The sequence below is a fragment of the Lepisma saccharinum genome, chromosome 20, assembly GCF_977018435.1.
Source record: "Lepisma saccharinum chromosome 20, izLepSacc3.1, whole genome shotgun sequence".
In the NCBI taxonomy this organism is placed as follows: domain Eukaryota; kingdom Metazoa; phylum Arthropoda; class Insecta; order Zygentoma; family Lepismatidae; genus Lepisma; species Lepisma saccharinum.
Window position 1 is genome coordinate 7,060,849 of NC_139248.1, and position 27,901 is coordinate 7,088,749.

Genomic DNA, 27,901 nt, shown 5'->3' on the forward strand with positions numbered 1-27,901 from the left:
TCAAAAATCCCCCCACCAAAAATTTCCGGGGGGGAGAGTTTTTGTTATAACAAACCAAATACAGGCTGCTTCAAAATGATGTGAACGATTTCAACTTCTTATATATTTTTTTTATTTTTCGTCCAAATTGCTTTAAATTTTACATGTAATTCCTAAAACTGTCCAAGTTTTTTTGATAAAATTTTGAACACAGTATCTCACAAATGTTCTATGTGAGCCCCCTTTGTTACCCTGCATACATCAATTCGGTAATCCAGTTCCGCCCAGACCCGTTTCAACATGTCTGCATCAACAGTTTGCACTGCAGCAGTAATGCGCTCTTTCAGTTCATTGACATCTGCGGGTAGAGCAGGTTTGTACACAATGTCTTTTAGATGTCCCCACAGAAAAAAATCACAGCGGGTTAAATCCGGGGATCTTTGTGGCCAACGTAGTAACTGTTGATCATTTTGAGTAGATCGCCCAATCCAGCGGTCAGGCAGTCTGTTATTAAGGTAATTTCGAACATGGCGATGAAAGTGGCATGGGGCTCCATCCAGTTGATAGATGAAGTTTGCACTGTCACGTTCAAGCTGCGGCATAAGCCATGTAGTAAGCATGTGTAGGAATGTTTGTCCAGTCACAGTTTCTTCGTGAAAGAAGTACGGACCGTACACTTTGGTTGATGAAATGGCGCAAAACACATTAGTCTTCGGTGAATCACGCACAACTTCAACGATTTGATGCGGATTCTCAGTCTCCCACATGCGAACATTTTTCTTGTTCACTCTTCCTGTCACATGGAACGTAACCTCATCACTGAAACAAAGTTTGTCAATAAAATCATCATCACCACTGCATAACTAGAAATGACACACAAATTTTTTTGCGGGACGTGTGATCATTAGGTGTTAAATGTTGTAACAACTGCACTCGATAGGGATACATCTTTAAACGCCTACGCACTAAGCGCCAAACAGTTGCTCCAGGCATTGTTAGCTCTTGACTCACTTTCCTTGTAGACTTTTGGGGGCTACGTTGAAAACTAGCTCGAACTCTCTCGACATCTGCCTCAGACGTGGACGGTCTACCGGACGATTTGCCTTTGCAAATGCATCCCGTTGTCTTGAATTTATCATACCACTTACGTATGGAGTTCTTGGATGGTGGTTCTTTACGAAATTTTGTATGAAACTCACGCTGAACACTAACGACAGACCGACAAACGTGAAACTGTAGGACGCAAAAAGCTTTCTCTGCACCACAGGCAGCCATTTTGGAACTTATCACCCTGCCATCTAGTGGAGAAATTTGGAACTACTACGACTGTTGCAAACAAAACTCGAGGATATAGTTGAAAGTATTTTCATAGAACTTTAATTGTTGATAAAGTTTTATCGCTCCTGGAACGGTTTCTTATCGTTCAAACCATTTTGAAGCACGCTGTATAAGCAATTACTTTTAATTTCAAATATACTTTACTAAGAATAATATCGAAAACTCACACAAATTAGTGTGGTTGTGAGTATTGAATGCTTTCTCTCGCAAGAGATCGTTAACAAATCTACATCAATACGCACAATAAAAGAAAAACAAGAATGCAAAAGAATAAGAACTATGAAATCGAATTGATTTATATTAACTTAATGCACAAACTAACCAAAAACTTACACATAATAGAAACACTTCAACTATTTCATAATTTATTAACATCTTTAACCGGTTAGTAAAGGTATTAGTTAGCTGCTTTACACTATCTGATATGTATAAATGTAACAAATTAATTTCCCTTATGTAATTAATAATCATAATAAAAATATTTTTAATTGACTAATTTATTTTTACTTTTAATAACATTACAAATATGTATATCGTATAATTTACAAATGTTTGTGGGGGAAGGGGGGTTGTAGATTAAGAACTTTCTCCCCTCCACCAGTTTTCAATTATTTCGCACCCTGGTGTGGTGGGTTGTGGAGAAGCATAAATTAAATCCAAAATTAATAAAGAAAAATATATAGAAATACTTATTATCCGAGAAAATACTCGTATAAAGAAGCCTTTTGGAGAAAAAATGAAATGGTTTTCCAGGCTCTAATCCTGGCCAGAACAAGAAGCATTCAATTTATCGGACTTTTCCATGTTCCCGTACTTCTCGTTGACCTTTTCACCAACTTTTCCGGCATTTCCGTGCCAGTGAGAACTAGAGTACTGCATGGTACTACCTCTTTCTCTTGCTCGTACTCGTTTGAGTCTCCCAGCCTTGAACTTTTACAATAGAATGTCATTTTGATGTGACAATAATCGTTGACACACACATACATGTAAAATATCCGGTTTGGTAGATTCAGCCCACAATCATCTATTACATTTTCACGTATCGCTCACTGTTTATTGGTAAGATAGACCAAACTACATTTTAACATATAGATAATGACTATGTTCATTTATGTTTCAATTTCCCTGCGTCTTTCACCTCACGATACATATTTGAGGTCCCACCACCACAGACAAATTACGGTTATACGTGAACTATAGTGGAACCACAAGGAAAGAAACCTGCGCAGAACCTCATCGCGCTGGCGGGTGGGGAAAAGGACAGGGGGAAGGAGCCTTGAGCACGGCCAACATCAGTGTTGCCAGACCTATTGATTTCTCGGGAGAATTCCATAATAAACTATTGCTATGGCACCTGCAACGGCCTGCTCAAAAACACGTTTCCTGCTCTTCTTACTTGAACATGGAGAGGAGATATAGAGTGGAACTCCACTCAGCCAATCTGTGGACATCCCCTTGCCCCCCAGTGCGCACTCCTATGCCACCCAAGAACGTCGTTCATCCGCTACTATTAGATTTTGTAACAGATCTTCTGGTTTCCCAAGGAACAATCTCCCGATTTTTTCAAGTCTGACCTGGCAACACTGCCCCGAGCACCGATAACGGCAGGGAAGATGCGCGAACGCTTTTGACGGAAGGTTTTTTCCTTGTTGTCGAGCTATACTGGGCTTCGAGCGCATACAACTCGTTTTGCCTGTCCGAGCGTTTTTCGCTCGAGCAGACAAGCTTTCGATTCCGTACGCTATCTAGCGTCGTCCGTCTGAACTATTTGGCGCTCGAGCGAAAACCGCTCGTTGCAGTGGAAACCCTGATCAATGGATCAAACCACCCACGCTATGTGAAGAAAAATGAAAATGGGGGATAAACTATATATGAATTGTAATTGATTTTCACAATCTGTGTAGAATTATTTTAACCCCTCCCCCACCAACAAACATTTTTTTAACCCCCCCATAACGCAGGACGCGTCATGACGTTTTCCCTCCTCTCTAGCCACCCCTGACTTGAGAAAAAGTATCCCCACTCAATTTGCCTGCAAATCATAATCACTCATCCTCATCTTCGCGATTTATAAGAGAGGTTAAAAAATAACAAATATCGAGTGGCCACCTCGTTGGCCTAGTGCTTTAAGTGAACAACTTACCGTCTAAGCGCCAAAGATTACCGTTACGAGTCCTCAACGAGCATCAAAATGATGCAGAATAAGATACATGCAAATAATAATAATAATAATAATAATACAAATAGTAAATAGGCTTCTCTAATACTTATTTTTAAAAAATGATGTGTCCGAATAACATTCTAAAGTCTACACTTTACTTCATGCAGCCATTACGATTCTTCTATTTCCTACGCAAAGTTGTGAAAGTTGTATTATTTACTAGGCTAATTAAAGAAAATAGAACATACCTGGATTTGTATCATCCAATCCGGTTTCTTGTTTCCTTAGATTTTCTAGTGAAGAAATAAGATAATTACGCTGTTACAGAAGTTACAGAAATTATTAAATTGCCCAAATATAGTATGTATACTAGCTGCAAAACATTATACTTTTTGAACGATTTTGATTGTGACGAGCTCAAATATTATAATGTAGAGTTGTGGTGACTTTCCAATGTGAATTTATGAACGTGCATGTAAAAAAAAAAACAGTTGACAGTAAACAAAAGAAAACAGTGAGTAAAAAGTTATATACTGGATATGTATGAATACAAGTGATGTTTCATGTCCGAAAGGAGTCGGTAGAATTATTATGTTAGATAAAACAAAGATATAGTTTCATCCTTGAGTGGCACTAAAACCTTATTTCTGATTAGGCCTATGTATAATCCTAGCTATTTGTTTTAAAGACAGTTGGATTTGTGTACACAAAAAATCTATTAAGTTACTGCTGCATAATATAATAAGTATATTGCAAGATAATGTAACAATTTAAGCTAACAGATTACTGTAAAATAAGTACTAACCTTCAATAACCGTGTTATTTAACAGTAACACTTGTATTTAAGAAATAAGGCGCTATTATTTCTCCTCGTTAAAACCGTAAATACATGACATGATGATATTTTTATTGAGTGATGGTGGAAAATAAGATCCATTAGGAAAATATTTGAGCCTAAATGGAATGAGGAGATAGGTGAGTGGAGAAGGTTACATAATTTAGAACTACATAATTTGTATTAATGTCCAGATATTATTAGAATGATTGAATCAAGAAGACTTAGGTGGGCAGGCAATGTGGCACGAATGGGAGAGAAAAGAAGAGTTTACAGTATTATTGTTGGGAAACCTGATGGTAAGAGACCTGTAGGAAGACCAAGACGAAGATGAAGGGACAACGTTGAGATGGACCTAAAGGAAATCGGTAGGGATGGAAAAGAGTATATAGATCTTACTCAAGATAGCTGCAGCCATGAACCTTTGGGTTCAAGAATGCTAGAGAGTTAGTTAGTTAGTTATGGTGGAAAGTAAGGGCAACAATATGGGAAATTATGGAGAGTGGGAGGGTAGAAATGGGGGGGTGGCGCCAAAAGTCCACTTTGCACAGGTGAAAGTTTTATCTTGAGGCGCCCCTGATTCGTGAGACATACTTACCAAGTTCTTCCTGATGACTTTTGGCTACATCACTAATTTGTCCCTCAAGATTTTCAATTTCGTTCTCTAACTTCCTGCAAATATAAAAAAAAGTCGAATTAGCTTGTATTTTGACAAGAAAGTTGAGCTCTTATTGAGCATTTTAACGGGTTTATAATTGACAAATTTATTTATGTGTTACCAGTGACGTGCATACAAGGTAAGCTACCGAAGTGTTGCTTCGGAATACAATATGCAATAACGTAACAATATATTATGTCATTATAATCACACGATTATTCAATAATATCTAGATAAAACCGTCACATTTCTTCGCTACAAATAGAACAAACACCAGTCCCTGCAGGGATGCACTGACGTTGAGCCGAAGCAATCTTTCTCTCGCATCGCATAAGCAGTGGTAAACAGTTGCGCGCGCACCTCAAGGTCACGGGCCGTGTGCCTGTATTTCTTCTGCAACCGAAACTAGCATCGGACAGGGAGTTCGAGAGTGTATCGGGGTGTTTCAACTCGTATTGTTTTCGGTTTTCCTCAGTTTACGGGTTTGGTTTGCCGAATGTATATGAAAATATGTGAAGGTGCCAGTTAGTATCTAGTAATATAGAACAATGTGTATTATAAAGGAGCTTTTGTCCAAGCCGTTTTCTGACCGTTCTTTCTCAGAAAAAAATTAGATAATTAAAAATGGACGGCCAACACCAGGACTACCGAACTTGGTTCAAAGGACCAGTAAATTCACTAGACATTTTCAGTGTAATATGTATACCAAATGTGGCTGGTTAGCCGGTAGCGCTGAGCTAAATGCGGTATTTTGCTGGTATTGTCTGCTGTTTGGAAATGATATAAATACTTCTTGGACCAAAACTGGGTACATGCATTTGGGAAATTTAGTGAAATCAATAGCCGAGCACGGACTGTCTGTTAACCATCTACGATCGTCTGTAGCTATAACTGCTTTCGGGGAGAACAGAATAGAAACTGCGCTTGATGACCAGCTTAAAAATGAAATTAACTATTACCAGCTGTGATTTTTATCAAGGGAAGCTTGCCCCTTGGTTTGCTATTGTTTACTTAAAAATTATATATTCAGTGTTTCGGCTATCTAAATGGTCACCGCACGCCACTGTAGTGTTACCATGTACAAATCTAGGAAAGTTCTGTTTAAAAGTCGAGCAGCAAGATGAGTTTAAAACGTTTCATCTGACCCCCCCCCCCAATTCTTCTTCTCAGGACAGATAATCTTGTCTTTAAAAAATTAATATAGTTGATTTGTTGACTGTAAATCGTTTCCTACAACTTTTCGAAGTTGCCCAGCCTCCAAAATATCCTTACTGTGAATATCAGTATTCTTAAGATACAATTTCGATAGAACCTAAGCTTAATACAGACAGAACTAATTTTCATGGCATGGTCACTGAATAGAACAACTTAGCCTTCTTGAAATAAAGTCGAAATAAGCAATTTCTTATTGCAGAACCAAAAACTGTAAACTTGGATTCATCAGTGAGCTTCTGTCTAGCAAGGAAAGTAGTTCATTTCTATTTTATGTCCAAAGAAAGAGGCCGTTTATAATCTCCTCTTAAAATATTAATCATTCATCCTAGTCACTCGTATTCGAGAACAAGACATTTCAATATATGTGATTCATAGTTCGTAGTTTATGATACTAAGTTACCTGCAAATATTTTCCTTGTCCTTGAGCTTCGTTAGTAAGTTCATGTTCTCCTCGATCAACTTGTAGCTAGAATCGGTCTTTACGGAGTCGGATTTCTTCAAAGCCCCTGGCTCCTTGTCGCTCTCACTGAAAGGAGCAAGACATCAGATTGCACTTCCGCCTGTTGCGCACATAACCAACATTCTACTTACAGGACTAAATTGCAGATTCACTTCGACATGTATAAACCTGGCAGTCACAACGCCAGAGGGCAGAGAACCCAGTATCCATTGCTCGGCTCGACACAGCAAATGTATTTAAAATAAATCAAATTGACAGGCTCGGTACACTTTATTTCAGCTCGGCTGAACGGCCAGAATGACTCCCCGAAAATTAAAACATGTCCTTGTCCTTGGTCCCGAACAACGCTGGTGCAGGATTTGTGTGTACATATTGTTCACGCTGTTGTGTGAGGAAATGAGAGGTAAAAGTGGAGGAATTTCCTCTATGACGTCTCGAATCCAAGTTCACCATGATCTCTCCTCTCGCAAATATCCGTGTTTCTGAATTTCTTTGTTTGTTTTAAGTCCACTTCATGCACAGAACTGTTAGTCGCAGCGGGTTGTCTATTAAATGTTTTGTCTCTCCCCATACTACACCTACAAAATATCAATATCATGCTGCTGCTTCAAATCCAAAGTGGTTTGGGATGGCTGAAAGTAGGTTGGTAATTACTAAGGCTAGGATTTTTATGACTTAGAATATTTTTTTGTTGCTAAGGGTGATGTGTTCCCTAAATATATATACAATTCATATTGTGAAGAAACTAATTGATTTAAGGTGCTTTTTAAGGGAACATTTTGGCATATTTGGCCATTTCTACCTGATAAATCATATTTTGATGGATTTTGGGTCATATTCAGCATATTTTCGCTTTTTCAAGAAATATACAGTCATTTTCCAAGTGGATTCGTTCTTACTCCCATGCGTACTCGAGGTTTTCGTTTTCTTCATTTTTTTGACTGCAGCAAATTCTTTTTCATTTTTAATTGAAAATTTACAGAAAGTATTCAATGTGCATTTCAACTCATCAGGGCCCATAAAGTGAACTAAAAATAGTATGTATTATATGAAAATATTTCAGCATAAGTTAATATATATATTGATGTTTGAAACAGTCTAGTTACAAGGGCATATTTTTCAAATTATAGTCCATATTTTGTAAAATGTTATGTCATAAGAGCATATTTTGGTGATTTTTAGGTCATAAAAATCCTAGCACTATTATTTACTGTTGCCACTCAAAATGCTTCTCCACCTGATCTCGAACCTGGGACCCACGATTAGAAGCGACGCCATGGCAGTGAAATCTGCGTTTCCGTTTGCTATGCTTCTCTGCCTCTTGTCAGTGATGTAATCCCAAAATGGTCAGAGGGTATTCGCTAGATATGGTGAAATGTCAAGTGGAGACCATGTTATCATTAACTTTGGATTACGTTTCCATTAAATTTAAGGGTGATATCATTTTAATCATTTAACTTCCACAAAAATTGACATTGATTGTAGAATACTAATGATGACTGCTTGATGACTGATGATGATATACTCATGACTGGCATAAACAAAAGGCATTTTACAATAGGGAAGGGATTTTTAAGATAATAAAATACATACGAAACGCGAATTTATATGATTCCATTTAAAGTAAGGGCTACACTACTCGAAAATATTCCAAAGAACTTCTTTTGATACGTCACCGCACTTGTCACTAGAACGTTCTGCACAAACTCTTGAATTAGTGTCATTTGGATCTTCTCGACATTATGTTCCCGATCTAGTAAAATCATCAACTGAAATAAGCTCACAGGAGTAATGGCCAAAGTGCTTAAATATATATCAACGAAAGGAAAGTGGATGGTGTACGGCAATGAGTAAGGTTAACCAGAGGGTATACCGCCGTATACCCTCTACTACAGCCCTGCCTTTTATTCCCGCTCTTCACCCTCCACACAAGCTGCAACCATTGCCATAATTAATTCCCCATTGCGAATGTTGGCCTGCCCGTTTCTGTGCTGAATCGTGCCGAACTGTGTCGAGCCGTGCCGAACTGTGTCGAGCCGTGCCGAACTGTGCCGAGCCGTGCCGAACTGTGTCGAGCCGTGCCGAACTGTGCCGAGCCGTGTAGAGCTGTGCTCAGCAGTGCCGGACTGTGCCGAGCCGTATAGAGCTGTCCTGAGCCGTGCTGAACGTATTAATGTTTCATAATGGATTTCTTGTCTCGAACAATTAAAAACAATTATGATATTCCACAATCATTGTTGACTCCTTGTAAGGATTACTTGGAGGATGCGAATGCAGCAAATACAAACCTTCCGCTGGAGTCGATCAGCCTGGTAACCTCGGCTGGAGCATAGCTGTAGACTGGAGTCTCCGTCTTGACGGCTGGAATGGCCACCAGGGTGGCTGACTCTTCTATGACGTCCTCCACGTCGACTATGACGGCGGATGGCTGCTCCTCCGTGGCAGCTCGTGATTGGCTGTCCGTCCTCAGTCTAGGCTCCGAAGCTGCTCGAGATTCTGTAACGAAACATCAAGAAATCAGACAGGTTTCAGACTACTGAAACTAGGTAGGGCCGGTGTTACTTCTCTCCTTCAATAGCAAAAGAGCGCGGGAAATTTTAAGGATATGCTTATCTGACTGGCTACTCTACCTACCAGGATGTGGATCAAGGCCACGCATAACGGTAGAGAAGAGGAGATAGCGAGTGGGTGGAACGAAGCAGTACGCGCTGGTGTAAACGTCTGGTAGCCATGGACGTCCGCAGGATTTCTTCCATGGAGGGGCAAGCAAGGTAATTCCAGGGGGCAAACGAAGCATATTTCCCCCCCATGGTAGCGTTGCCCCCTCAAAAAACAATTCTTCGGATTGAAGTTATCATGTTCCTGCAATATCCCTCCAATAATTAACATAAATTACTGTGACTGGAAATATATGTGAAATATATAAGTTAATGGTAACATTCATTTTCCAGGGGAGCCGTGCCCCCTTCATGCCTCATCTTCCCCTCTAACCCAATCATTGGTCGAGCCCTCTGAAGTCACTACTTGCGCAGAGACTTGTTTTCGTTCGCTTACTCCAGAGATTCGTGGGACAGAGTATAGCATGACGTTTTTGAAACATCTCCACTGCAAGGGCCAATCACATCGTCTATCTCCTCTATAAAATCATTTTGCACAGCGTATAGCCGGGTGAAGCCAAAGCTCAAAAGAATAACTACCGCGTCACAGGTAGAGCTAACAGAGCAGGGATACATTGAAAAACATAACGTGTAGTTGGAAAACATGATAATAGGGTTGCCAGATCGCTATAATGGAAAAGTAGGACATAATGTTCCAAAATGTAGGACGCAAAACAATCGCTACAAGTAATGCACATTTCTAGAACAAGTTACAAAGTATTGACACTTTTCAGTTTTTTTTAAAAAAATATGATTTCTTAATGAATTATTAAACCCAAAGTTGTAATCAATACTAAACAGTACACTTCTTACTACATGTATTAACTATTACATCTCAGAGGAGCCAGTTTCTCTCTAAATTTCATGTAAAGTCAAAACATACGAGACTGAACAGTCAAACTCTTTGAAAATATATTGAACCAGTACCAAACGTTTTACAGACTTTATGAAAAAATGTTTCTCTCATGAGTCCGTTGTGCTGATGTTAATAATAGTACTCTCGCAACATTTGCATTATGACTCAGCAATTACCATAACTTGAAATAGTTCTAGAAGTTTCATCCAGGGTAGTTTTTAATTCAAAAACTTTGTTCTCTATACCCCGGCTTTATAATCAACATATTGAATAAGAATGGAAAATACCTTATTCTATCAGTACAAAACCAAAAGGCAGGAAATTTCGCTCATGCACCGAACATTGACATCATCAGAATGTGGCCCAAAACGTGTTCATAAATTGCTTCCGTTTTTGTTTTAGCAGGACAAACTTCTATTCTATTCTTGGGCATTGCTATTGAGTTTGCGAGTTCAGTCTTTAGACTTGTAACTTGCATGATTTCTTTTTGTTCAACTGTAACACGTAGTTCCCAAATTAATATTACGTGATGCTCAAAGTGTAGGACATTTATGATATTTTTCAAATTCCTCCGGACGCCAGACATACGGCTAAAATGTAGGACATGTCCGGAAAAAACCGGACGTCTGGTAACCCTACATGATAAGGACAAGAATATCACTTCTGATTAGTGTATATTGATTAAATCATTCAGGTTTGAGCTTCACCGATAGGTTAGTGAGCAGTTAACCTCTATGTGATTATAATCAAACAGATTTCGTTTTTATGAAATTTTAGACATCCTAGTACAGTGGGATCCATGAGTTTTACCATGCAAATTGTCCATCACCATGTTTGTGCACTTTATTTGACCCAATAAGAGCGTCAAGGATTAAAAGAAAACTCAGAACAAGCTGTTGACAACTTTGCACCAGCTTACATAAAAATCCATCTCTTAAAAACACATAGGATGTAAGAGAAAAATTAATGAAACTATCCATGGACAACTTGCATGGTAATACTCATAGATCGCACTGTACTTGACAATGGATAATGTCCAAATCACCCTGCATGCTAATGTATTACCATTGTCGCAAACCTTGAAAGAACTAATGTACAGTAACCTTTTAAACAATTTTAAAATAATAGAAATTTACATGAGATAAGTTAGACTGAAATTTGTTTTCAATTGTTATTCTGGTTCTACCATATATATATGTATTCGCAAGGATTTGGAATCCCGCCAAAGAAGTATCAGAAATGGTATCTTTGGTCCGGTACCAGGCACGCAAGGCTCTTCAGAAATTTAATTTCCGGTTTCCAATTATCCGAGAGAGGAGCGGGATAAAGACAACTGTCCAAATTGACATCTATTAAAAGGCACGCCTAGTGTTCTCACAGGGACTGATGTTGTTGGCATTGGCACCGATTAGAAATCGTACGCTCTATTAATTTAAAAGATCTATAAACAGTGGTTTATTTTCCCCTCCAATTTGGCTTTGCTGATCCTTCTTGCTGCAGGATGACGCAAGAAGTCATCGACAGAACTTTCAGCAACTTTGTAAACGTATAATCGTCAAGTCGAATTAGTGTGTGTATGCACGAGTATGTGTCTGATTAAAACGCAAGCCACCAGGTATGGGATCCATGAGTATTACCACAGATAAAGATATCTTTATCTGTGCTATTACCGTGCAAATTGTCCATCATCATGTTCGTGCACTTTATTTGACCCAATAAGAACTTCAAGTAATAAAATAAAACTCAAAACAAGCTGTTGACAACTTCTGCACGAGCATACATAAAAATCTTAAAAACACATAGGAGGTAAGAGAAAAATTGATTAAAATAGTCACGGACAATTTGCACGGTAATACTCGTGGATTCCACTGTACCAGATCGGAAACGTGAGCCCTTTAACGTAGGTCAACTTGAAGCTTAAAATTCTGAAGCCGGGGTACAGCGCCTTGAATAACGTAGTGTGGAAAACCACCCAAGAAACTGTTCCCCAGACGGATGAGAAACATAGATGGCAGTGCGATCAATGTCGGTGCTAATTTTCTTATGAAAGTAATGCGGCTTTGTTAGTTTTTGGAATATATTATATAGATTTGTTTGTCTTGAAAGGCGGTACGTGAATTGATGGAAACAGTTATATTTGTGGAGTGATTTGCAGTCATGAAATGACATTAATTTGGAAAGAAAAGTAAAATAAAATTAATAAATAAATAGCATGCGTAACACAAGAAGAAACATCGCAAAGTGATTCCGGACGTCAGGTGTTGGATTGTGTACTAGAGTTTTATTTTTCTATGTCATTAGAATATAAATAGTATCCTGAGAGATATTTCATACCGAGGCGACAAACCACAAGTATAGCTTTGAAGCGAGCAGTTGGAAATCAATGCAGCCTTTCAAACCGTAGGGACACAAGCTCTGACTGCACCGTTTCCTCAAGGAGATTTTACACTAAAGCGATACGCGACAAACGATACGAGGATTTCACACCAAAGCGACACGGGTCCTTCGGTCCAAGGCAACTTTCACACCGAAGCGACATATGTTGCTTGGAAACGAGCCAATCAAGAGCAACATTTCAGATCGTAGCGGCATGACGGGAAGCACAGGCCAGCGTTCGGTTGGTGAAATCCTCAAGCGATAAGTATCGCGTGCCCCTTGTCGCTTTGGTGCGCAATCTCCCTAAAGCAAGACACTCATTGCATCGCGCATGCGCGAACAACAAAACACGGCAACATGTTGCAAGCTATTGAGGAGATGGCCCAGTTTGAGCGATGCACAAGCGACAAAGCGACACGTGTGACTTATCGTGTCGCCTATCTGTTGTTCTCACAATTAGCAGCGAACGCTTGCCAATAGACTGAAGCCACCATGTCGCTTGTCACTTAGTTGGGAACTCCCCCTGTAGCGCGTCGCTTCGGTTTGAGCACCCTTCCTTTGAGCTTTCCGACCGAAGTAACAAGTAGCACGCGAATACGCCATATGAACGTGTCGTTTGCTGTTTGGACCCTTATGTGCAATGAATGCTATTTTACAGTCTGGAAGTGTGTGTCACTAGTGTGACAGTGTGAACATCCCGTGTCGCTTGTCCAATTGGTTTGAAAGTTTCCTTACACTCATGTCGATGGCACTAAGAAAGTTTTGTGGGGTTCTCCTTGTCGTTTCATGGAATCACCATTATCATCATCGCCGCGATTAGTTTAAAACGGAAGAAAAGAGACAGTAAATATCCAAAATACAAATGCTTCAGTGTATATATCTTTAAAAGAAATGATGATGATGATAAAAATAATGAACCTAATTCATACACAAAAATTTAGTTGCCAAGAGCATTCCACGCGTATTTTTTCTCCCGTATTATTAACGAAAGTATGACGATAACAGGACGTGGTCGACTGTCTAGAATGTTCGTTAATATCTTCGCGACCACTGTACCAAATATCATAGCAATTATCACATTCATAGAAATGCTTCATGTAAAAGAATCAGACGTTGCAGCGAAAACTCCATTTCCTTCCATTATAAGCAGTTAAACACTAAGCACCGGGGTCAACACCAGCGCCTCTAGCGGATCATTTTCGAGTGGAACCAGCCAGAGCGCGCAGAACTGTGCCGTTTTCCACACTACGTTATTCAAGGCGCTGTAGCCGGGGTGATACCACCATGGCGGCGAGCATACCTTCATATTTCCACTTGTAGCAACTATTTTAAAGATCGTGAGTCATTGCACCACACAAGATTACAATTTTTAAGTTTACTAAGAAGGATATAACTATATATTCCACTCCACAAGTGAGAACATATAATTTCTTCATAAATATGAAATCAATAACAAGCTCAAATGCGCATCTCCGCCATATTTCTAGCAGGCCCGTAGCCAGGAATTGTTTGTAGGGGGGGGCGAAGTCAATCCTAGAGGGGCAAATTTTTAATATATTGTGTCACATTGTCAGATATAGCAGGGGACACAGGGGCACTTGTCCCCTCCCCCAAAAGAGATAAGTAACAGAAAAAGTATGATATCTTGAAACTGCACCAAAAAAAAAAAAACTTCGAGCAACATCAAATAGCAATATTTCGATAACGACCTTTCCAGATTGCCAAAGAATATAACGTTTAACATAAATAGACTAATCTGGACTGTATCTACTTTATATTTACAAGTCAATAATGTTAATGGACGATTAATATTTACCAACAGCTTTGGGCCTCTCTGCAGAACTGATTAAGGGAACCCTTTATAAATCGTGCTTCATAATGATTCCCTCTAGTTTCCAGTATGCAAGATTTTTACGCACAAAGGAATCTAACAAGAATCCAAAAACACCATTGTGTTGTGTTATGCAAGAAAAATCGAATTAATTAAATAATAATGGTTACATACGTATTATCTACACTTTGATGTATTGTGTAAAAATTTGTAATACATTTTTTTGTACTTGCTAAAACATTAAAACATGGGTCCCTTAGTCCACCACAAACTCTATTTACTTCAAATGGGAGACTCTTGCATCACCACAGACAATGTTTGCCTACTGGTTACGTCTTGCAAAATATTGTGTGAATTGTATTATATTATAGTTGAAATACATGTTTTGACACCTGATAAACAAATAGGAATCCCTTGATCAGCCAATCAGAGAGCAAGAAATGAAACCGCATTCACATTTGACTGGAAAAATAAATTCGCTGCCCGCTTTCACCTGTGGTCAAACTCACAAACAGCAGATGGCGCTGGTAAATTTCAAGTAACTGGGGAACGGGATGTGTGTTTGCAAGGAATGTTAAAGCGCTTATCACATTATCTGTGGACTGATCTTGGAATGTGAGTTGAGGGCAGTGAGTATTACCGTGCAAATTGTCCACGACTATTTTCATTAATTTTCTCTCACATCCTATGTGTTATTAAGCGATGGATTTTTACGTATGCTGGTGCAGAAGTTGTCAACAGTTTGTTTTGAATTTTCTTTTAATTCTTGAAGCTCTTATTGGGTCAAATAAAGTGCACGAACATGGTTATAGACAATTTGCACGGTAATACTCATGGATCCCACTGTACGTCAAATGGTAACCTAACCTAACCTATTACCTTTGTCTGTGACAAGAGGGGTGACGACATGGATGCATCTGTGCTCACGAAAATGCGTCCCGTTTTTGTAAGTTAACGGACAGAATGTTAAATATTGTCAATAGAATATTGCAGATTGTAAAGTAATTTCAAACAGTTGGAAAGAACACAGCCTGAAGCGTGCACACGTCAACTTCCTCTGATTGCATTTCGCCAGTAGCGGAAATGACGTCATGAAATCTTGCTCTCTCACATTGGCTGTTTTCTTAGCAATTACGAAAATAAGATCTAGAGTCTAATCTTGATTGACTGTCTGGGTTATTTTACTTCGCTTTTAAGTCACGTATGGTTAATCGCGAAGATGAGGATGAGTCGTGATACCATGAAATTGATGGGCACTCACAAAGAACACCCACGCCGGAATTCCAATCCAGGACCCCTGGCGGTGTAGCGCGGTGTGCTGACCCTTGCGCCACGGAGGTGGGCTGCGGCTCCAGATAAAATTTTCAACCGAACTACGTGGATTTTTGGCGTCCCCTACTTTCCATTCTGTCTCCTAATGTTTCTACCCTGGTTGCCTTACTTTTCAACTTCCTCCAATAAAAACATAACCATGTTATGTAATTACGGCTTTAACGATAGAAAGGTCAAAGAGAGCGTTTATTGTAGGTATGTATTTATTTAATACCTACATAATGACATCAAGATAACAGTAATCTCTTAGCTTAAGTTGCTACTTCATTTTACAATATAGTTATTATTATACAGCAGTAATATCAGTTAATTCTTGTCAACAATAAATCCATCTCTTTTCAAAACAAATAGCCGCGCGCCGGACCCTGTGGCCGTGTGGTCAGCACATCGCGCTGCGACGCCAAGGGTCCCGGGTTCGAATCGCGCTCGGGCTTGGTTATTTGTGAATGTCCATTCATAAATTTCATCACTCATCTCGATCTTCGCATATTAGCCAAGAGGCACAAAACGCGAACTAAAATAAACTCAATCAATCAATCAAAATAGCCGCGCAGCCGGTGGAGGCACATAGTGGTTCGGTTCTCACTTTAAACTGTAGGTCCACTAGCCTTTCTGCTGTGCATAAAGTGGATTTAAAAACGAACTCAAACAAATAAATAGCCACGCTAATGTAATCAGAATTAATGTTTTGGCGCTAATCAACGGGGACGTTCCTGTTTGGCGCCTCCAGGGGTGTCCGAGTCGGCCGGCCCTGGCTGGAATCTAATTTTGCACTGAACGTTAGAGGAGTATCGATATCATGGACCATAAACTTATCTCCAGCCTTACTTTGACCTTTCTCCGAGAGGCAAAACGTAATATTCGCAAAATGCGCGCCAAAGAGATGATCTCTTCCTGGAATATTTTGCCGCTGATGCATCACGAAACGGCCGTGCTATTTTCCACGCTTCCTGCAGCCGACGCCTAAACACCAACAGCTGTTCTGCGTCGCCGGGTGAAGGAACACAGCATGCACCTGTTTTCCTCACACCCACACGTGCTGCAACACCGCCTTCCTTCCCCACATTCGCTCAAGTCGGGTAAAACATGCTTCGTTTCCAATGCTTTGCCTACTGCGATGGATCAAACAATCTAACCGGGGGGACGCGTTGCTTCCTCCCTCCAAATTTGGAGGTTAACGGGCGGACACCACGGTAAATTTAGTTTACGAAGCAATTTTCATTAATAAACATATTGAAGTGGAAATATTCTGATTAATTGTAATTTTTCGGTGTCCATAATGGAACATGACAATGCACATCACCACCTTCCAAATTCATTAAATGGTATTGGCCAGAGGAAACCAAAAGATTCCATTCAATCTACTCGTTGTCATCTAATTTAAACCAAAGTTTATATTTGTCAGCAAGCCTAGACATAATCGAACTAATACTGTCTATGATTATACCATAATATATTTATTAATATTAAATATTAAATTAGTAAAAAAAATAGTAAATTTCAATTACGTTTAAATTAAATAACGTAAAATCCACATTGCAATCTTTCACATTCCCCTAAATTTTAATCCATGCACGTTGTTCCCACGTAGAAAATATTTTAGATTTTTAAAATGCAAATTTCAGAAAGTTTCGAATCCCGTCGTCGAAAACTAGACTCAAAAACGAAGTTTTTCTTATAAAGAAGGCTAGATCGGAAATTAAAAAGAAATCTCCATTGTGGAGAATGTGCACCAGTTACAATAAATTGCTAATCAAGAATAAAACATTGACATCTTTTCTATGAACCTAAGGGACCTCAGTAAAGCCATTATTAACGCAATGACCTAAGCTTCAACACATAATTTCCTAATGAAATGATGTGATAAAGTGTGTGTGTATATATATAGAAAATAATTTTAAATGTATTTTTATGTATGTGTATAATATATATATCTCTATATTACAGAAATATATGCAATTGTATTCACTATGTAGCCTTCATATGGGCTCTGTAATTAGGTATGTACAGTGGGATCCATGAGTATTAGTAGTGCAGGTGGCCCGGTTCACCAACCGAAAATGAGGCTCGGTGAGGCTCGCAGTGTTGCCAACCCCTTACTCGAAAAAATCACCAAGGTTTTTATCTCGGTCTAACCTAATTTAAAGCAAAAAGCTGGCAATACTGCGAATCTCACTGAGCCTCATTTTCTTGCAGTGTTGCCAGCTCGAGCGAGGCGTAGCCTTTTACGGTGTATGTTAACGGTTTGCTCTCGTAAGGCATGAGCCTCATTTTCTCGCAGTGTTGCCAGCTCACCCCAAGAATATTTCACCATGTGATATTTTACAAGCGAAGCTAACCTACAAATAGGAGTTGGCAACACTGGCAACATCAATTGCGGTTTAGTGTTGCTAACTCACCTCAAGAATATTTTACCATGTGATATTTTACAGGCGAAGCTAACCTACAGAGTGCAGGTGGCCCGGTTCACCAACCGAAAATGGCGCTCGGTGGCGCTCGCAGTGTTGCTAACTCCTCACTTGAAAAAATCACCAAGGTTTTTGTTTTTGGGTCTAACCTAACCTCAAACAAGGAGTTGGCAACGCTTGAGGCTTTCTCGCAGTGTTGCCAACTCACCCCAAGAATATTTCACCATGTGATATTTTACAAGCGAAGCTAACCTACAAATGGGAGTTGGCAACACTGATTAGTGGAGGTAGCCGGGTTCACCAGCATCAATTGGCGATCAGTGTTGCCAACTCACCTCAAGAATATTTCACCATGTGATATTTTACAGGCGAAGCTAACCTACGAATAAGAGTTAGCAATACTGATTAGTGTAATCAGCTTAGTTGAGCGCCATCAATTGGCGATCAGTGTTGCCAACTCACCCCAAGAATATTTCACCATATGATATTTTACAAGCAAAGATAACCTACGAATGGGAGTTGGCAACACTGACTAGTGGAGGTGCACGGGTTGAGTGCCATCAATTGCGGTTCAGTGTTGCCAACTCACCCCAAGAATATTTCACCACATGTTATTTTACAGGCGAAGCTAACCTACAAATGGGAGTTGGCAACTCTGGCAACATCAATTGCGGTTTAGTGTTGCCAACTCACCTCAAGAATATTTCACCATGTGATATTTTACAGGCGAAGCTAACCTACAAATAGAAGTTGACAACACTGGTAACATCAATTGCGATTCAATGTTGCCAACTCACCTGAAGAATATTTCACCATGTGATATTTTACAGGCGAAGCTAACCTACAAATAGAAGTTGACAACACTGGTAACATCAATTGCGGTTCAATGTTGCCAACTTACCTGAAGAATATTTCATCATGTGATATTTTACAGGCGAAGCTAACCTACGAATGGGCAACACTGACTAATAGAAGTGGCCGGGGTTGCGTCCGAATCAGCAGCAGATGTCACCTAGAGCGCTGTTCCATCCGGGACTCAGCCAATCTCTGTTGTCCGAATTTGCGGTAGACGTGGAGTCGGAGGGAAGAGCAGAGAGGCGCGACAGATGCACGCTGGCGCTGTGACGCTGCGCTTGGCAGCCATATTCTAATTTTTATTTTGTACAGGCAATATTTACTGATTAGAGGATGTAAAACTCAGTTATATTTTAATATTTTATCGATAATGAATGCAGAAAAATTGTAAATGATGAAATAGCGTGTTATATTTTTAATATGAGTAGTTAGGTGGAAATTATTTGTTTGTTTGCGCCCCACGCGGTGGGTGAAGTTTGGGCTGACACCTGGCGGGAAAAGTGACAGGCGTACTACAAGGGGGACATGCAGATTCGGACGACTTGGACGTGATTTTGACGGCATGCGAGAGCAATGGGGAGAGAACGGGATGGAGTGCTTGCCAATCCGGACACGGCTTTTGTAAACCTCTCTCGCAGGCGATGTGCTGCACATGCATACGCGCGTGCTTCTTATTATTTTCGTATTGTGAGGCAAACAAACAAATAAATAATTGTTGTTTTTTAGGATGCCTGGCCTCTATAATCTCGCCAGGGTGCGTGGTGCCCAACCAAAAAAGTAAAAGGTTCTAACGGCTGCGGTTGTAGATAACCGCACCTCTGTAGAGTTTCACGTGTTGTTTTTTTAATTTGCGCATCGAACTAATTTATATTGGATTTTGATCGTAGTGTGCAGTGTTAATTTGATCAGAGGTGCCTTATCGGCTGGATTGTTGTTATTCTGCAGCACCCTCGAGGTGAAATCCAAATTGTACATGTGCTTGTCGAAATGCTTTTGTATGCGTGGAAGGGTGTGCTTGGACCAGTGGGGAAATTTATTTTTTGCACCGAGGTCTGTCGCGGAAGTCTTCGTGCTCGAATTGTGCGAGGGGGGGGGGTTGTTGTCGAAGATTCGTCCAATAGGAGTTGGCAACACTGACTAGTTGCTTCACAATTTTTTTGTTTTTTAAATATATGATATTTCACAGGCGAGGCTAACCTACAAGTTACAAGTTGACGGTGTAATCTTCTATAAGATGATAAGTATGCAATAAGATGAAGAAGACGCTAACTGGCAATAGCGGTGTTAATGTTTCCAGTTTTCTACCCCCTCTCACCGGGCCTCCTCCCCCTATGGCGCAGTGGTATTTAAGGATTCGATACTCGCACAAGTGGTTTTTGAAACTGTAGGTCCACCCCTGATTAGTCTTACTTACAGGGGGGCTCTTGTAAACACCACGGGGAGCGAAAAAAAAGCATACTTCTGTTTTTCCACATGTATGTATGTATGTAATGCGATTTGTGTGAGGGTCAAAATTTTGAATTTACGGCTTAATTAATTTGCATGAATGCTTAATGTTTGATTTTTTTTTATTTCTAGTTCGATATGAGATACACACAATTTTATTTTTGAAGTACAGTTAATATTACCTAGTTCGGGTTAAGCTGTAACATACAACTAGCGATCGACACGACCACCTGACACACAGACAGAGAGAGTGTGAGCAAATTCAAAGTGTGATCTATCGTGAACTAAACTAACCTCACTCACCCACCCACATATAGTCTTACAGGTAACTTAAAAAGCAGAAAGTAGTATATAGCATGACAGGTCGATCTATTGTAAACTAAACTAACCTCACTCGCCCACCCACATATAGTCTTACAGGTGACTCAAAGGCAGAAAGGCAGCTATATCACTTGTAAGGGGCAACACACAAGATCTATTGCAAACTAAATTAACCTACGACATAAGCCATGGACATATTTTCCAGACAGGGTATAAGCAACTCACCTCTTGCAATTGTATAACGGGGAAAATTAACCTACAGCTGGCAACACTGTTTGAGTTGCTTTCGACGAGCCAAACTTACACTTTGCAAATAGGCTCTACAGCTAGAAGCTTGAAACATATACCCTCGCAGATTATGCCAACTTACCTCATGTAAAAATATTACCTAGTACAGTTAAGCTGTGACATACAACTAACGATCGACACGACTACCTGACACACATAGGGAGAGAGTGAGACAGCTTATACGCAATATATTCCTACATATTGTACTGGGTTTAAAAGGTAATTTGCAACAACTATTTCACTCACTCCCTATCAAAATCTTCTAACCGCATGTTTTTGATACTTGCTGCCAGAACATGGTGGTTTTAGACTGTAAATTCAACCCGATTATTCTATTTGTGCATGATGCCTGCATTTGGAATATTTAATTTTTGGCATACGGTATTTTGCGTGCTCCAGTAACCTTGCGCTCGATTCACGGAAGCTATGACGTGTATTTCCTGTTTCGCGAACATGCGAGAATTTTTCACAATAGATAATATATTGCAAGAGCGAGTTGTTTGTGTATATAAATCTAGCTTTGGAAATGGACATGAATATAATGTCAAAAATTATTGCATAACTTAAAAAACATTGATATTTATTGTACTAGCAAAGGTAAATGTGGAATGCCTTGCCCCCCTCAGCTGTTAGGTTAAACACCATAAAAATTTCATTACTGATAGCAAGCATTCTCATATTGACAAAACAGATCTAGTAATGAGCTGTCTTGCAAGTCTCCCGAGTGAAGGAATATGATGCCACTATAAACTGTAAACAAGATATGCAGTCTCTTGCATGAGATGTACGAGGCTTATGAACCTCAACCTATAGAGTTGTACAATGGATGTTTTTTTGTTAAGCATAGCGGTGTGTTTTTGTTTATTTCAATGTCATCGAGCGTGCATGTAAAGAAGGGGTGAGAAAAAAAGAGGAGGGGGGGTTATAACAGATAATTCATGTTTTGATTTCAATATTTTAGCTAGTCACGATTCACCTGCTATCTAGAAGGACACTGGACGATGGCTAAAAGCGAGGGAAGGAGAGAAATGTTATTTTTTATTTTTGATAGTGTGATGAAATAGTTTTAGATAATAATAGTAGGCTAATAGAATTGTAGAAAACGGCTGTATCGTGATGCGAGGCTGAAAGCAATTTCGAAAGCAGTCTCGGGCATCTTCGTGTTCAGCCAACAAGAAAAATGCACATGGAGGGCGCAACGGTATTGTCTATAGATGGTTTTTCTGAATAAACATACATATTATTTTTTGCACTCTCCAGATAGGACCGGAGTTTTTTGTTTTGGTTGGACAAGAGGGTTCAGATAAATACATGGACATCAAAATAAAAGAAAAAAAATTTACTCCACTGCTTACATGTATTGAGTTTTCCAATAACACACCTCGCGGGGCGTACCTACATGTATGCAAAATATAGTTAATGTCTTATTTCTCAAACCTGTGGTCTGTAGATTTGCTTTTGTTGGCAACAGAAACAGAAAAATGGCGCCATGTTATTGTATACTGATAAGGGTGTACTGTAATCATAACAATTTTCTAGTTAAAAATCTATGTTGAAAAGCAATGTTGGGTGATTTGTCTGTGTTGGGTATTATTAACAACTTCACAGCTGTACCTGCACAACTCATCGACTACAAGCCAACAATGTTAGGAAATGTGTGCATGGCTCCGAGAATACAATTTAAAATCACTAATGTGGCATGAACCCCTCTTCACTTGTGTGTATTTGAATATGCGAAAATTAGATATTTTGAATAATCGAGGAGAACAATCACAAAAACAGCTTGCACCGGTATGACGTGTTCAAACTTCAGACGATTTTTGTTAATCTACAAAAGCCAATTGCGAACGGAGATCACTACGAAAATTGTGGAAAAAAAAGAAGCGAGGCTATTTTGGCTAATGGTAACGATGAGGATGAATAATGGTTGTTTTAATAAAATTGACGAAGTGGGGCATGTTGAATATACCTAGCCTAAAATAAAATTCAACAATTAATGTTAAACATTTGCCACTCTGAAATGGCAACGGCTATCATCATAACATCACTTGTTTCTAACCTGTCCATATTGGCCCTTTCTCTTCCCCTCCATAAATTCGATTCGAAAGGTACAATCATTCCAGTTTTTGAATAATCAATCAAATCAAATTTGACGTAATCAAATATTTTTTTGAAAAGATGGTTGAAGAGGTTGAGACTATTGGCAGCCTCTTACGCGAATCGAAACCAAATGCTTCTATTATCCAGCGATGAACTTCAATCTCACAATAACATTGAAACGTGTCCGGTGTGCGATCAAAGGTTTCCACCGACGAGAACCGGAAAGTTATTTCATCATAATCACTTCACCGGAAACTACATCGGTGGAATCTGTAACATAATGTATTCATGTATGTGTTTGACAATCATATATCACTTATTAGAACAATTTTCATATTGTTTTTACTATGTGAGATGATATTTTATTTACATTTACGATAAAATAGAGGTTTGGGTGTAATAACAGTTTTTTATTAATTAATTTAGAGATGCTTTTTTTTATTTGTTGAGTTAATGATTAGGTTAATTTGTTATTTCTCACGAAAAAGAGGGAACCACAGCTGAAAGAAAATACACAACTTGTATTATTGAGGTCAAGAGTTTGTTTTAACATTACTTTTTGCACACATAGGCTAATCACGACTCGGGATATGTTTAAAATGGAATCTGAAATATTATGCGACCTGACTGGAACTCGGAATAGGACACACTGATTACAAGACGTCGATACATTACCACTTGGTCGGTTCGTATCTTATTTTAAACTGTAGGTCCATGCTCTATTAGCCTATCTGTGTATAACGTGGATTTAGAATTCAGTAGAAAATAACGTCGATCTAGCATTTTTTTTTTTTTTTGGATTTTAGATGTGTTGAGACCACTAAAATTACCAATTCTTATAATAAAAAACTTTTCCTCATATTACTATTTTGAAAGAGAGAATTAATTGTATAATATTTTGTTGTTAATTTCAAAGAAGACTAATTCAAATAGTAACAACGGGAACGAATAAAGCTTACGAAAAGTTTTTGCCACTGTGAGAATTTGAACCTACGACCATTAGAGTGACAACCCAGTGCGATAACCACTAGCCCACGAGTTTGTTTCTTCTTACGGCATGATTATGAGTTAAGACCAATTTGTTCAATATGCATAAGAAATATAATCCCCCCACTCGCTTTTTTTATAAACAACGCACCCAAATACTTCTTTATAACAAATAAAATAAAGGTGGTATGAATGTCACAAGATATTTAAGCAAAATCTACTATATTTACGTCGCAATTGTTTTACATGGAGAGGCCACATCTTCGAGAATTGAGGTTGTGGTTTGACTGTAATTGTAGGATACCCCATAGGTATTGATAAGCCAAGGCTCTAGTGTGCACTAGATTTGTTTATTTGTAGTGATGTGCTCAGGAATTTTTGTAAAGAGGTATGTGAATATAAAAATTGTGTTAATGCTTATTTTTTTAAACAGTGAACTCATATTTTAATATCTCTCTGTCTATTTTATTATTCTACTTAGGAACTAATTAGTATTACAGAAGTTATATTGAAAAGAAATCTCACGTGACAATGACGAGAAATTAGATTTGTGGAATGAATAGTTTTCATATTTTAAAACCTCGAAGGGTTATGGACTATCTCCCGATTCCCTTTTTCCACAATCCTACCTAGAGTTATTTTTAACTAGCAACGAGGTGACGTTTGGTCAGCACGACGAACCCTCAGCTGTTATAGAAGATATCTGAAACCAGCTTACACCAGTCATTTGTAGCTCCCCCAATTTTTTTGATGGTGGGTTGCTACCGGCCTTATACGTAGCCCGAATAAATTCCGACCAGAACCGGATTCGAACCTATGCCGTCTCGCAGCGAACATTCTCAAGACGAGTGAACGCCGTAACTCGCTCAGCTACGGAGGAGGACTCTCTCTCTTTTTTTTCTCCCTCTCTATTTTTTCTCTAATTTTCATCATCATAGTTAAAATTAATCCAAGAGAAAATATATATTTTGTGTTGACATAGGAAATATGCAATAAAAATGCATGATCAATAGTTAAGGTCAAAATCTGAATAAACAGTGAGGGTGATACACGCAAGCTTCCAGGCATGTGATTTGCACAGAATTAAATATAAAAAATGAGAGATGGAAGGTTTTTGTTACTATTAGAATTTAAGGACGGAAAATATGTACAGTGAATGAATACTACGTTTGACTAATCGTGAAGATGAGTATCACAGTACGTTTTTTATCGTTCTTATATAAACGTTGAAACGTTAAGAACGTATAAGAATGTTTACCGAAAACGTTTCAACGTTGTTTTCACGCAAGCGTTGAAACGTTTCGGTAAACATTCTTATACGTTCTTAAACGTTCAACGTTTATATAAGAACGATAAAAAACGTACTGTGATACTCATCTCACGATTAGTCAAACGTAGTATTCATTCACTGTACATATTTTCCGTCCTTAAATTCTAATAGTAACAAAAACCTTCCATCTCTCATTTTTTATATTTAATTCTGTGCAAATCACATGCCTGGAAGCTTGCGTGTATCACCCTCACTGTTTATTCAGATTTTGACCTTAACTATTGATCATGCATTTTTATTGCATATTTCCTATGTCAACACAAAATATATATTTTCTCTTGGATTAATTTTAACTATGATGATGAAAATTTAGAGAAAAAATAGAGAGGGAGAAAAAAAGAGAGAGAGTCCTCCTCCGTAGCTGAGCGAGTTACGGCGTTCACTCCGTCTTGAGAATGTTCGCTGCGAGACGGCATAGGTTCGAATCCGGTTCTGGTCGGAATTTATCGGGCTACGTATAAGGCCGGTAGCAACCCACCATCAAAAAATTGGGGAGCTACAAATGACTGGTGTAAGCTGGTTTCAGATATCTTCTATAACAGCTGAGGGTTCGTCGTGCTGACCAAACGTCACCTCGTTGCTAGTTAAAAATAACTCTAGGTAGGATTGTGGAAAAAGGGAATCGGGAGATAGTCCATAACCCTTCGAGGTTTTAAAATATGAAAACTATTCATTCACAAATCTAATTTCTCGTCATTGTCACGTGAGATTTCTTTTCAATATAACTTCTGTAATACTAATTAGTTCCTAAGTAGAATAATAAAATAGACAGAGAGATATTAAAATATGAGTCACTGTTTAAAAAAATAAGCATTAACACAATTTTTATATTCACATACCTCTTTACAAAAATTCCTGAGCACATCACTACAAATAACAAATCTAGTGCACACTAGAGCCTTGGCTTATCAATACCTATGGGGTATCCTACAATTACAGTCAAACCACAACCTCAATTCTCGAAGATGTGGCCTCTCATGTAAAACAATTGCGACGTAAATATAGTAGATTTTGCTTAAATATCTTGTGACATTCATACCACCTTTATTTTATTTGTTATAAAGAAGTATTTGGGTGCGTTGTTTATAAAAAAGCGAGTGGGGGGGATTATATTTCTTATGCATATTGAACAAATTGGTCTTAACTCATAATCATGCCGTAAGAAGAAACAAACTCGTGGGCTAGTGGTTATCGCACTGGGTTGTCACTCTAATGGTCGTAGGTTCAAATTCTCACAGTGGCAAAAACTTTTCGTAAGCTTTATTCGTTCCCGTTGTTACTATTTGAATTAGTCTTCTTTGAAATTAACAACAAAATATTATACAATTAATTCTCTCTTTCAAAATAGTAATATGAGGAAAAGTTTTTTATTATAAGAATTGGTAATTTTAGTGGTCTCAACACATCTAAAATCCAAAAAAAAAAATGCTAGATCGACGTTATTTTCTACTGAATTCTAAATCCACGTTATACACAGATAGGCTAATAGAGCGTGGACCTACAGTTTAAAATAAGATACGAACCGACCAAGTGGTAATGTATCGACGTCTTGTAATCAGTGTGTCCTATTCCGAGTTCCAGTCAGGTCGCATAATATTTCAGATTCCATTTTAAACATATCCCGAGTCGTGATTAGCCTATGTGTGCAAAAAGTAATATTAAAACAAACTCTTGACCTCAATAATACAAGTTGTGTATTTTCTTTCAGCTGTGGTTCCCTCTTTTTCGCGAGAAATAACAAATTAACCTAATCATTAACTCAACAAATAAAAAAAGCATCTCTAAATTAATTAATAAAAAACTGTTATTACACCCAAACCTCTATTTTATCGTAAATGTAAATAAAATATCATCTCACATAGTAAAAACAATATGAAAATTGTTCTAATAAGTGATATATGATTGTCAAACACATACATGAATACATTATGTTACAGATTCCACCGATGTAGTTTCCGGTGAAGTGATTATGATGAAATAACTTTCCGGTTCTCGTCGGTGGAAACCTTTGATCGCACACCGGACACGTTTCAATGTTATTGTGAGATTGAAGTTCATCGCTGGATAATAGAAGCATTTGGTTTCGATTCGCGTAAGAGGCTGCCAATAGTCTCAACCTCTTCAACCATCTTTTCAAAAAAATATTTGATTACGTCAAATTTGATTTGATTGATTATTCAAAAACTGGAATAATTGTACCTTTCGAATCGAATTTATGGAGGGGTAGAGAGAGGGCCAATATAGATAGGTTAGAAACAAGTGATGTTATGATGATAGCCGTTGCCATTTCAGAGTGGCAAATGTTTAACATTAATTGTTGAATTTTATTTTAGGCTAGGTATATTCAACATGCCCCACTTCGTCAATTTTATTAAAACAACCATTATTCATCCTCATCGTTACCATTAGCCAAAATAGCCTCGCTTCTTTTTTTTCCACAATTTTCGTAGTGATCTCCGTTCGCAATT

The 27,901-nt window shown here is 38.6% G+C and overlaps 1 protein-coding gene across 1 annotated transcript in view; it reads right to left on the reverse strand.

Moving 5' to 3' along the window:
* The window catches only part of LOC146003693 (uncharacterized), an 85,042-nt gene that overhangs the window by 19,126 nt on the left and 38,015 nt on the right, over positions 1 to 27,901 (reverse strand). Inside the window, exons 6-9 of the mRNA XM_083142059.1 lie at positions 8,935 to 9,142; positions 6,587 to 6,712; positions 4,912 to 4,985; positions 3,727 to 3,771 (exon numbers count right to left, since the gene is read on the reverse strand). Of these exons, the coding sequence (XP_082998185.1) occupies positions 3,727 to 3,771; positions 4,912 to 4,985; positions 6,587 to 6,712; positions 8,935 to 9,142 (453 nt within the window). The remainder of the gene's footprint in view (positions 1 to 3,726; positions 3,772 to 4,911; positions 4,986 to 6,586; positions 6,713 to 8,934; positions 9,143 to 27,901) is intronic.